Raw genomic sequence first — 13,349 nt, forward strand, 5'->3', positions numbered from 1 at the left:
GTAAGACTCCCTCAGGTCCCTTAGTGAATTGTGCCGTTTGCACAGTTCCCCACAAAGGCACTCTTGTCTGTGGATGGATGCCTAATTGTTGTCGTTAGGAGGAGATAGAAATATGAATGAGGAATGTCTTATTAAGCTGTCCCTGTGTTAAAAAAGTTTAGGGACCATGCATACTTTTTTTTTTTTTTATCCCTATATTTAACAATGCTAAGAATAAGAATAAAAATAACTTAGCTGCTTGCTCCAGGAAATGCCTTCTCCTGAAAGAAAAGACTCTGAACCAGCAAAAGTAGCTTGCTCATCAAAACTCACTTCAAGACCCTTGCTTCACTGGGCCCACCAATCTAATTAAACACTGCCTGATCCCAAGTAATTCCTTGCCTTACCTCTCCGGACTCAAAAATCATCCAACTCAGGCCCTAAAACACTAATAAATATCATTCCCGAATTTACCCATTTTGAGACACTACTAAAGCTCTGCCAAATTGGTATTCTTTCTTGGCTTTACTTAGCCAACTGGTTATTCTGGTGGCCTTTTAGGGAAGCTGACACCTGAGAATGAGACAGTGTATCCTCTGAAGAACCTGGTTCTACAGTGAGTTGATAAAATGAGAATGTTGTCATTCCAGGAAAAAAATTGAGCTCTTTACTAGTTTAGCCAGTGACAGCATGGAAAGTCAAATTCCTCCAACAGAATCATAAATCTCAGGATTCAAAAAGGCTTGAAATTTATCTAGTCCAATCCATCTGCTTGGTACAGATGGAGGAGAAGCTCAAATTTGAGCTCCAATTAGAGTAAATTTTAGAGACTCCTTCAGTACAACAAAGAGTTTTGGGATTCCTCTCTACTCTCTTATCTTCCCTTTTCAATCTCTTCTTTTCCCCAGCCTTAGGACACCTTGTCCCTGGTTTTCCTCTTTGCAGACAGCTAGAGAAAAGATCAGGCCTCCGTTGTGTTTTGGTGGAGGGTGTCTGTGTTGCCACAGGGCTTGGTGCTGGGTGTTTCCAACAAAAATGTATTTTTAAACTACCTCCCATTCCAGGAAGCTAAAATCTGGTTTCTATTATCTGAAAGGCCTCATTAAAAGATAAATACTGTCATATATGCACCCATATTTTTGAAGCTGAAGGAAACTGACGGTTAAATTTTGGGAGTTCAATCTCATAAACAATGGAACAGGCTTTCTAGTAGTGTAGGCCTTCAGATCTGCTGCACTCTGAGAATTCTAGAAGAACTGAGGGGAAAAAAAGTATTTTATCTTGTCTTTACTAGAAAAATAATTAGATGGGAGGGTTCTGAATTAGAGGGTTTTTTGAACATTTGTCTTTTAGCTAATTTATCCTTTTAAAAATGTGATTACCAGATCCTTAGTATATGTCAATTAGCTTGAGATGTCATTGACTTGAAATGAAAAATATATTTGATATATTGTTTAGAAACAACTCACAGGTTGCTATTCACATATTGGTGAGGGGGAAAAAAATCTATGTGTGCACATGTGACAAAGATCATTGAAAATATTTTTATAAATAAGAGTGAAAAGTAGTTGCACATGGCTCCAAAGAGTTTCCCACTGGGCTCTTCCTGTGTGAAGACCAAGTGTTATACAGAACTGGTGACCTTTCATGAGTCTGAGGATTTCTTCCTTTTCGTTTTTTCCCCACTGTTCGCTACTTGCTTCTCCCATATCACAGATAATTCACAACAGATGGTTCCTTTGTATAGCTTTTATTTTTATGCTGGTTTAGGTCTTGTTATTACCCATCATTTTCAATTGTAGGGTGTAATAATCCACCCCCGGACAGTTTTTACATGTTAGTAAGTCTGTATGTGCGTGTGTGATGGTGGGAGCATGTCTTTGTAGTAATACCAAACACTCTGTATCACACTGCACTGAGTTCAGATTTTTTTTCTAAGCTACAACAAATGTGAATCCTCTAATTCATGTTAGAAATATAGATGCAGCTGATAGACATTCTTTTTTAATAGGACCCACACAAACTACACCAACATTTTGTTCCTGAGTTTTCTTTATCTTTTTTTAAAAAAGTAACTTGTGTTTCACATGTAAAAGAAATCATCAGGCTTTTGGGTATTTTTTGTTGTTGTTAGTCTACTTTCAACACATTAAAAACTTGAGGTGATTTGCAAAATCACATCCCTTCTGGATGTGAGATGGGAAAATTAGGAGCTCCAAATACATTTTGCACACAATTCTACACAGTTTAAAGATATATTATACATTCAGCTCTGGGTCCTAGAAGTAAACACCTTTTCCTGTTTTACTCATAACTCTAATACTAAGTAATCAAGTTTAAAAAAATACTCAAAGGTCTTCATAAAAATGTTCAAATTTTCTACCAATAAATTTTATATTAACATTAAAAAGTTACTATTTTCCTTATGAAGGTACATTAAAAATCCTGTCAGAATCATGAGCACCCCTGTGAAGTACAATTACATTTGTTCTCTGCCTCCTCCTCTCCACCAACATTTCCAGTCTCCTCAGTATTTAGATACAAAATCTAAAACATTGACAATAAAGCAATCTTCCCTCTTAGGACTTTGGCAAGTCACTCCAAATCAAAAGAAATATTACCTATAATGTTTAAATTTATTTTTAAATGTATCTGTCCCATGAGACTCTGATTTAAAAACTGCATAGTGATCAAATATAATATTGCTCTGTATTGAGCTTAAGAAAGTATATCATTAAAATCTCTCATTAAATAAATAAAAGGATTTTGAAACAGAATGTGTATGATCATGCAATCTTAAAAGTCTGGAGAAAAACTTCCCAAATGATTTAATGCAGAAGCAACTGCAGAAATTTCAAATAACTATTCTGAAATACGAGGAACATTATCATGGCATCCCTTTTTTTTTTTTGTCCTCTGTTGACTTTCCTGTCTCTTATCACACTTGCTCCAAACCATAGTTGTGATTATACTTAAAAGATGAGATTACACTTTTATCTTCTTCTGGAGCTACACATTCTCTCTGAGTAAACAATTAAGTATCAGAGTGTATTGGCTATGAAACCAGACTACCAAGGATAGAAGCCAAGTGTAATCACTTAGCAAGTTACCTTTCCTGAGCCTCAGTTTACTTACTTAAAATAGAGACAATAATAGTATCTAACTCAGAAGCTGACATGAGAATGAAATGATTTAATAAATGTAAAGTACTCAAAAGAACGCTTGGTACATAGTAACTGTTCAATAAAATTTGAAAAACATTTTGACAATGATGACTTCAAAGATGAACTTTGTACCAATAACTCTCAAATTTCTATCCCTATCCTCCAGTTTTCTTCATTTCAATAATATCAATTTTTTTAAATAAAATGAAATCTGGCCTTATCTTTATTTTTTTTCAATATATGAAATTTATTGTCAAATTGGTTTCCATACAACACCCAGTGCTCATCCCAAAAGGTGCCCTCCTCAATACCCATCACCCACCCTCCCCTCCCTCCCATCCCCCATCAACCCTCAGTTTGTTCTCAGTTTTTAACAGTCTCCTATGCTTTGGCTCTCTCCCACTCTAACCTCCCCCCCTTTTTTTTCCTTCCCCTCCCCCATGGGTTTCTGTTAAGTTTCTCAGGATCCACATAAGAATGAAACCATATGGTGTCTGTCTTTCTCTGTATGGCTTATTTCACTTAGCATCACACTCTCCAGTTCCATCCACGTTGCTACAAAAGGCCATATTTCATTCTTTCTCATTGCCACGTAGTATTCCATTGTGTATATAAACCACAATTTCTTTATCCATTCATCAGTTGATGGACATTTAGGCTCTTTCCATAATTTGGCTATTGTTGAGAGTGCTGCTATAAACATTGGGGTACAGGTGCCCCTATGCATCAGTACTCCTGTATCCCTTGGGTAAATTCCTAGCAGTGCTATTTCTGGGTCATAGGGTAGGTCTATTTTTAATTTTCTGAGGAACCTCCACACTGCTTTCCAGAGCAGTTGCACCAATTTGCATTCCCACCAACAGTGCAAGAGGGTTCCCGTTTCTCCACATCCTCGCCAGCATCTATAGTCTCCTGATTTGTTCATTTTGGCCACTCTGACTGGCGTGAGGTGATATCTGAGTGTGGTTTTGATTTGTATTTTCCTGATAAGGAGTGACGTTGAACATCTTTTCATGTGCCTGTTGGCCATCCGGATGTCTTCTTTAGGGAAGTGTCTATTCATGTTTTCTGCCCATTTCTTCACTGGGTTATTTGTTTTTCGGGTGTGGAGTTTGGTGAGCTCTTTATAGATTTTGGATACTAGCCCTTTGTGCGATATGTCATTTGCAAATATCTTTTCCCATTCCGTTTTAGTTTTGTTGGTTGTTTCCTTTGCTGTGCAGAAGCTTTTTATCTTCATAAGGTCCCAGTAATTCATTTTTGCTTTTAATTCCCTTGCCTTTGGGGATGTGTCGAGTAAGAGATTGCTACGGCTGAGGTCAGACAGGTCTTTTCCTGCTTTCTCCTCTAGGGTTTTGATGGTTTCCTGTCTCACATTCAGGTCCTTTATCCATTTTGAGTTTATTTTTGTGAATGGTGTGAGAAAGTGGTCTAGTTTCAACCTTCTGCATGTTGCTGTCCAGTTCTCCCAGCACCATTTGTTAAAGAGACTGTCGTTTTTCCATTGGATGTTCTTTCCTGCTTTGTCAAAGATGAGTTGGCCATACGTTTGTGGGTCTAGTTCTGGGGTTTCTATTCTATTCCATTGGTCTATGTGTCTGTTTTTGTGCCAATACCATGCTGTCTTGATGATGACAGCTTTGTAGTAGAGGCTAAAGTCTGGGATTGTGATGCCTCCTGCTTTGTTCTTCTTCTTCAGAATTACTTTGGCTATTCGGGGCCTTTTGTGGTTCCATATGAATTTTAGGATTGCTTGTTCTAGCTTTGAGAAGAATGCTGGTGCGATTTTGATTGGGATTGCATTGAATGTGTAGATAGCTTTGCGTAGTATTGACATTTTGACAATATTTATTCTTCCAATCCATGAGCAGGGAATGTCTTTCCATTTCTTTATATCTTCTTCAATTACCTTCATAAGCTAGCTATAGTTTTCAGCATACAGATGTTTTACATCTTTGGTTAGATTTATCCCTAGGTATTTTATGCTTCTTGGTGCAATTGTGAATGGGATCAGTTCCTTTATTTGTCTTTCTGTTGCTTCATTATTAGTGTATAAGAATGCAACTGATTTCTGTACATTGATTTTGTATCCTGCCACTTTGCTGAATTCATGTATCAGTTCTAGCAGACTTTTGGTGGAGTCTATCGGATTTTCCATGTATGATATCATGTCATCTGCAAAGAGCGAAAGCTTGACTTCATCTTTGCCAATTTTGATGCCTTTGCTTTCCTTTTGTTGTCTGATTGCTGATGCTAGAACTTCCAGCACTATGTTAAACAACAGCGGTGAGAGTGGGCATCCCTGTCGTGTTCCTGATCTCAGGGAAAAAGCTCTCAGTTTTTCCCCATTGAGGATGATGTTAGCTGTGGGCTTTTCATAAATGGCTTTTATGATCTTTAAGTATGTTTCTTCTATTCCGACTTTCTCAAGGGCTTTTATTAAGAAAGGGTGCTGGATTTTGTCAAAGGCCTTTTCTGCATCGATTGATAGGATCATATGGTTCTTATCTTTTCTTTTATTAATGTGATGTATCATGTTGATTGATTTGCGAATGTTGAACCAGCCCTGCATCCCAGGAATGAATCCCACTTGATCATGGTGAATCATTCTTTTTATATGCTGTTGAATTCGATTTGCTAGTATCTTATTGAGAATTTTTGCATCCATATTCATCAGGGATATTGGCCTGTAGTTCTCTTTTTTTACTGGGTCTCTGGTTTAGGAATCAAAGTAATACTGGCTTCATAGAATGACTCTGGAAGTTTTCCTTCCCTTTCTATTTCTTGGAATAGCTTGAGAAGGATAGGTATTATCTCTGCTTTAAACGTCTGGTAGAACTCCCCTGGGAAGCCATCTGGTCCTGGACTCTTATTTGTTGGGAGATTTTTGATAACCAATTCAATTTCTTCGCTGGTTATGGGTCTGTTCAAGCTTTCTATTTCCTCCTGATTGAGTTTTGGAAGAGTGTGGGTATTTAGGAATTTGTCCATTTCTTCCAGGTTGTCCAGTTTGTTGGCATATAATTTTTCATAGTATTCCCTGATAATTGCTTGTATCTCTTAGAGATTGGTTGTAATAATTCCATTTTCATTCATGATGTTATCTATTTGGGTCATCTCCCTTTTCTTTTTGAGAAGCCTGGCTAGAGGTTTGTCAATTTGGTTATTTTTTCAAAAATCCAACGCTTGGTTTCGTTGATCTGCTCTACACTTTTTTTAGATTCTATATTGTTTATTTCTGCTCTGATCTTTATGATTTCTCTTCTTCTGCTGGGTTTAGGCTGCCTTTGCTGTTCTGCTTCTATTTCCTTTAGGTGTGCTGTTAGATTTTGTATTTGGCATTTTTCTTGTTTCTGGAGATAGGCCTGGATTGCAATGTATTTTCCTCTCAGGACTGCCTTTGCTGCGTCCCAAAGCGTTTGGATTGTTGTATTTTCATTTTCGTTTCTTTACATATATTTTTTAATTTCTTCTCTCATTGCCTGGTTGACCCACTCATTCTTTAGTAAGGTGTTCTTTAACCTCCATGCTTTTGGAGGTTTTCCAGACTTTTCCTGTGGTTGATTTCAAGCTTCATAGCATTGTGGTCTGAAAGTATGCATGGTATGATCTCAATTCTTGTATACTTATGAAGGGCTGTTTTGTGACCCAGTATGTGATCTATCTTGGAGAATGTTCCATGTGCACTCGAGAAGAAAGTATATTCTGTTGCTTTGGGATGCAGAGTTCTAAATATATCTGTCAAGTCCATCTGATCCAATGTATCATTCAGGGCCCTTGTTTGTTTATTGACCATGTGTCTAGATGATCTATCCATTTCTGTTAGTGGAGTGTTAAAGTCCCCTGCAATTACCACATTCTTATCAATAAGGTTGTTTATGTTTATGAGTAATTGTTTTATATATTTGGGGGCTCCGGTATTCGGCGCAAAGACATTTATAATTGTTAGCTCTTCCTGGTGGATAGACCCTGTAATTATTATATAATGCCCTTCTTCATCTCTTGTTAAAGCCTTTAATTTAAAGTCTAGTTTGTCTGATATAAGTATGGCTTCTCCAGCTTTCTTTTGGCTTCCAGTAGCATGATAAATAGTTCTCCATCCCCTCACTCTCAATCTAAAGGTGTCCTCCGGTGTAAAATGAGTCTCTTGTAGACAGCAAATAGATGGGTCTTGTTTTTTTATCCATTCTGATACCCTATGTCTTTTGGTTGGTGCATTTAATGAAATCTAGCCTTATATTTAAATAAAACCATGCTATACTCACTTATCAGATATTTATTTAACATATATCGTATGCTAGATACTTTTTTCCCATGTCAGGGACATAGAGGCAAATAATTCTTTGTTCTCTATTGGGTGAGAAAAACAAGTGAACTTTACACTACGACGTGATAAATATTTGGATTTACTGAAGAGATTCATCTGAATCTAGACTTTTGCTCAAACATTGCTGGGTTACCTACTGATACTTAATAAATTACCCCAAAACTGGGCAGCTTAAAACCACAAATGTTTGTTATTGCGTGGCTTCTGTGGGTCAGGAATCTGGGTACAGGTCAGTGGATACTTCTGGCTCAGGGTCCCTCAGAAGCTCCAATAAAAGTGTGAGCAGGGACCAAAGGAGGATTTACTTCATAGGTCAGTCACTCACGTGGTTGTTGGCAAGACTTATTTCTTCAAGGATTGTTAAACTAAACGTGTCAATTTCTTACTGGCTGTTGTCTGGAAGCCTCACTTCCCTGCCATGTGGCCTTCTCTACAAAACAGTTCACAACATGATAGCTGGTTCTCCCCCACCCCCACCCCAAGGGCTCTGAGAGAGTGAGCAAGAAAGGCTAGGGGGACTGATGTCAGTCTTTTTGCAACTGAATGTCAGAAGTGATACACCATTATGTTAACCATATCCTATTAGAATCAAGTCACAGGTTCAGCCCACAATCAATGGAAGGGAATTGAGGTATGAATACCAGAAGGTGGGGATCACTGGGGCCCATCTTACAGTCTGCCTACCTCAAATATAATGAATTATATTTATCTTTTTTGTTATTTTTTATCTCCTTCTCTGCCTTTTCTACTTTCTCCTACTCCCTCACCATGCATAGATGTACTCACTGCAAAGTATCGTCTCTCCACTTCAGGAAAGCCACAAGATTCCAATAAGCAAGCTCAGAGAAAACTATTAAAAATATTCTATATTTTGAATAGCTTCAAAGTAAAATTTGAGTGAGAGAGAAATATTCAATGACCATACAGTCATCACAAATAATTATGGGAAATCCATACAGAAATTTCATTAGCAGCTATCATTATCTTGGGGAAAACATTACTGGACTGCCGCCAACCGTCAGCATCACACTCAGAATTATAGCGTAGATCACCATGTGAGGAAAATAAGCATGGCCCAGGAAACGGTAGAAGACTCTGGTGCTAGCTCTACTGCATGAATCCCCTGGGCAAACCATTTAGCCTCTTTGTGCTTTGATTTCCTTATCCATAAAGTGGTGTGATATGCCCACTGTCACAAGACTCTTGTCATTTTTGTGCTAATACATAGTGGGATTCATTATATGCTTTGAAAAATTGCCAAGTGCTGATGAAGATGAGACATCATCATCATTTTGTTCATCATTAGGTCTAGAGACATTTTTTCTTATTGGGGTTATTAACATTTTACAAGCTCAGAAAGCATCACAGAAAGCTGCATTTCTTTCCAAAGGGTGTTTTCTTTCACATAATTATGGAATGAGATACTCATTCCATAAAAGATTTCATGCTTTAGATCTCCATTTTCTCCTCTCCTCACCCCCACACTTACTTACACTCCCCCTACATTCTCAGTAAATTGGTTGTACAATCTGTCCTGGCATAGCCATTAGACAAATTCATGCCTATCAGAAATGTAAACACAAAGACTGACATTTTTATAATTACAATTAAGATTAAAGATAAAAGCAATTTATTATGAAGGGTTTTATATATCTTTCAAATTTCACTTCTAAACATTTAAAAAAATTCTTTCAGACTAATCCAAAGTTGGTGATAATCCTTGGATCATTACTTAATTTACATATCCCTGAATAGGCTGATTTAGCCCTGTAGTTTGTATCTCTCCTTTTGTTCCAGAACTACCCAAGTTAATTCCATGTACATGTGGTCAGTTAGGCTATGGGGGGTGTCCTGATTAAAATGTGGGAGAGGAAGTGTCCTAGGAAGAGTCCTGAGAGTCTGCTAGAGCACATTTTGATCATATGTCCCATGAGTAACAGCTATATGAGCACACTCCCACACAGGTATAATTTTCAATTTATGAATTAGGTAATATTAATCTGTATTAATATATTACATATATTATAGAATATATGTAGTCTGTAAATAAAAGCCAGATAAAATATTGTGAAAATAAAATTTAACTTTACCTTTATTAATGGTATGTCAAACCTTTTTTTCCCCTCAAATTATAGAGATTTGATGTCTACATAGTTGTTTATAAATGCCTTGTAAATTAACCTAGCATTATAGAATCATTTGCTAATATTGAAAAGTATAACATACACTTAGGGCTAGATTCATTAGTTATAATAATTATGTATATCTACATTTCAAATAGTCATCTTGAAAAAATTGATTGGCTCAGCATTAATTTATTTTCTTAGTATGGCTGAAAAGGCTCTCCTTTGAGGAGTAGGAGAAAAATCATTATGGCATTTTCTTTATTTTTTAAAAAAAAATTATTCTTGCCTTATAAATATTGTCATCAATCCAAAGTTTCTTTCCAAGAATCTTTTAAAGCTATTGGTCCACTAGTGATTATTAAACTAGATGATATAGTCTACAAATCTACTTCCCACCAGAGAAAACAGCAACATGTTGTGATACTCAGAAAACACAAGAGCAAAGATGTCATCATTATCCTTCAAAACAGTAGAGTTCAGACTGAAATGTCAGCTGAGTAAAGTACCTACTTACTAAATATTAGCAAAGTTTAAGCTTATTATTAAAGATAAAAATAGATATAAATAAGAGTCTTTATGTATATATATTTTTTATAAACACATATACATAAACACATATACATAAACACATATACACTCAGAACTGTGCATGCGTGTCCACTTCAATTTGGAGACTACTGTAGTAGATCCCTTTGAGGTTCATCTGGGTCCCCAGTGAGCCCTGGGCCAGCATGGGTTATGCAGAGTGAACAGAGGAGTATAAGTGGACAGAACTCTGGTCTTCCCACCTGGCTGCAATGAAAGAGCTCCAAGTTCATTTATATTATATTTTAAATACTGACCTTTCTGATAAATTTCATTGGAATAAAGAATTACACAGCTAAAACATGGTTGAAATTTTCCTCTGGAGACTCTAGAAGCCCATGATCCACAGTCTGACAAATGCTTGAAACTGAACACTGAACAGTAAAGTTGCAAAGATAGTCTTTTGCTAAAGAGCTACATATACCAGTTTTTAAAGTTCCTCGGTTTTCGGGTTGATGGGGGGTGGGAGGGAGGGGAGGGTGGGTGATGGGTATTGAGGAGGGCACCTTTTGGGATGAGCTCTGGGTGTTGTATGGAAACCAATTTGACAATAAATTTCATATATTGAAAAAAAAAATAAAGTTCCTCGGTTTTCTGTTTCTTAAAATCTTTCTTACATGCAAAATCACAGCCTTAGATCTAAAAGAGAAAATACTTTAACCAAACATGGTACAAACATTTTGAATATAATTAAATGCTAAGTAAAAAACATTGGTTAAAAAATGCATTCACCTCTTTCCTTGATTGAGATATTAAGTAAAAAGTTTTCAACAGATCACATTAAAGCAAAGCTTAAAAAAGGATATGGTTCTTGCAATATTTCAGTGAATTTAATCTTGCTTTGTTTAGGGGCCTTGGAAATACCAGCTAACTCATGCATCTTAAGATAATATAAAATCAGTGGACTCTGACCTCCAAAATTGAACAGTACACGGTTAAACTCTGGACCAGTGCTACTATAATGGGACTGTAAAGGAGAAAAAAAATCAAGTTAATTATTACTTCTTTGTATTTTTAAAGAGCTATAAATAAATATAACTGTATTATAACTATGAATATACTTATTATCTGGTATATTAAAATAAATAAAAAGAAATTCCGCAAAGCACCTTCTTAATGAAAGAAATTTATTACAGTATGAGTCTATGAGTTTGTGCAGTAAGGCTCTTCTAGCTTTTTTATTTATCAGCTTGATAAATAGGTCAATAGACATTATTTTGTCTGAAGAACAGAAAGAAAAAAGAAAGAGGAAAATGAACAGAGCTCCAGAAAAAGGGACAGGAACAAATATGAAGACAAAAATGACCAAAACCTCCAAACTTTTGTGAAAAACATATCCAAGAAGCTTAACTCCAAGTAGGAAAAATACTCACCTAGACACATCATACTCAAAGTGCTGAAAGACCAAGACAAAAAGAAATTTCAAAAGCAGCAAGAGAAAAACAACATATAAGGGAATCCCAATAAGGTTTAAAGCTGAATTTTTATCAGAACAAAGGAGGCCAGAAGGCATGTGGATAACATAATCGAAGTGCTAATGGAAAAAAAACTGTCCATGAATTCTCTGTCATAAATATAATTGCTCCAAGATTTTATTACTGACTTCTTGTGGGATATAAGGTCAGTATAGCAACAATTCATACATTAAGTCTTTCCTCCCTTTTTGTAATGTCTAGATGTGAGATTTATTATTGATTCCACTTCCTGTGAGGAAATAAGATTTTATGCTCATTTGCTTTTACTGATACATACAGTTCTCTTGTGTTTCTTTTGCTTATGGTCACTTTTTCATTGCTTTCCTTCAGAGATGCTCCAGAATTTTTTTGAATAGTGGGACTATCATAATCAAAAGCAATTCTCTGATGGTGAAAACTCAGTGTCAAAATCAGACATGTCTTCTATGATGTAAATCATTTACTTCGTCTCAATCTCCCATGGAAATTCACAAAAGGCTATATCTAGCCTGATCTTTAAATTGCATACAAAACCAGGACAAGCTTTGTCTAGATTAAAAGGAAATACTACCTATCTAGAAAGAAAGATGTTTCATGACCTTTTCCCCAGCTTCTGCCTTGGATACTGTAAGACAGAAACTTGATCTTACTGAAATTCAAGACATAGACATTTGTTATTTTTTTCCACAGTTCTCCTTTTTTTACATAGGAAAACCACAGTTAATACCTACTTCTTCCATAGAAGGACCACTGATTTTTAAGGGCAGTTCAACTCAATAATAGCAGAACTAGGCATTAAGTATATATCCAGTGTTTTGTGGAGCCTTAGCCATTTTCTTAGATACTTTAAAGCAGAAGGTTTGAAGTGGTGCAAAGAACACCTAGAGATATTCCAAATAGCCAAAACAATTAGCAGGAGCCTCACTACTTCCATCTGCCCCACAAAAGATAATGGTAGAAAATTATCAGACAACTTTAAGGTCCCATAAAACAAGACCTATATAGTCAAGAGTCAACTTAGTACTAAATCTTAGAACCAAGCAACCCCATAAACTTTGAAAGAGTCACAGGAGATGAGCTAGAAGGAGGATTTTGGTGCTTCATTGTTTTGTTAAGTTATTAAAGGATAATTGCTGTCAATGACTAGAAAGGTAAACTTTGACTTTTGAGGTTTGAATGTGCATTCTGCCGATGCTCATATGGGCATTCGGAAGCCATAGGCACCCATTCGGCATCTGGACAACCCTGGTGCTTAGAAAATTCTTTATGTTGCACTGAAAACTGTCTCCCTATAGTTTTCACTTACCAGTAAATGTAAGAACTTTGTGGTTTGTATTGGTAAAACAATTATTTTGAGCCACACAGAAAAAGCCTAATCCTGCTTTCCTACAGTAGCTCTCTACATATTTGAAAACAGTTATTACAACCACCAGAGTCTTTTCTTTTCTAATGGAAATGCCTTTAAATATTTTGGTCATTGCTCAAATATACCATTAATTATATAATTATAGCCCTTAATTATCCTGATTATTTTCTATTCAGAACTCTTTTGTTTGTCTACACCCTTTTATAATGCAGGACTCCCAAATGAACATAATACACAATAATTGTGTAATCAACATAGAGTAGATCCTATATGTCTGTTTAAAAAGTTCAAGAATGCAGTAAGATTTGGGAGTCAACAGTGTGTTGATACATACAGAGATTACTGTAA

At 36.2% G+C, this 13,349-nt stretch overlaps 1 protein-coding gene across 4 annotated transcripts in view; it reads right to left on the reverse strand.

Annotated features, from left to right (window-relative positions):
• The window catches only part of FAM227B (family with sequence similarity 227 member B), a 206,083-nt gene that overhangs the window by 24,136 nt on the left and 168,598 nt on the right, over positions 1 to 13,349 (reverse strand). For all 4 annotated transcript variants that reach the window (XM_086710650.1, XM_086710652.1, XM_086710651.1 and 1 more), the window contains one exon: positions 10,983 to 11,148. In XM_086710650.1, the coding sequence (XP_086566776.1) occupies positions 10,983 to 11,148 (166 nt within the window). The remainder of the gene's footprint in view (positions 1 to 10,982; positions 11,149 to 13,349) is intronic.

Source organism: Puma concolor, chromosome B3 (assembly GCF_028749965.1).
Source record: "Puma concolor isolate L17-30 chromosome B3, mPumCon1.1.hap2, whole genome shotgun sequence".
NCBI classification, from domain to species: domain Eukaryota; kingdom Metazoa; phylum Chordata; class Mammalia; order Carnivora; family Felidae; genus Puma; species Puma concolor.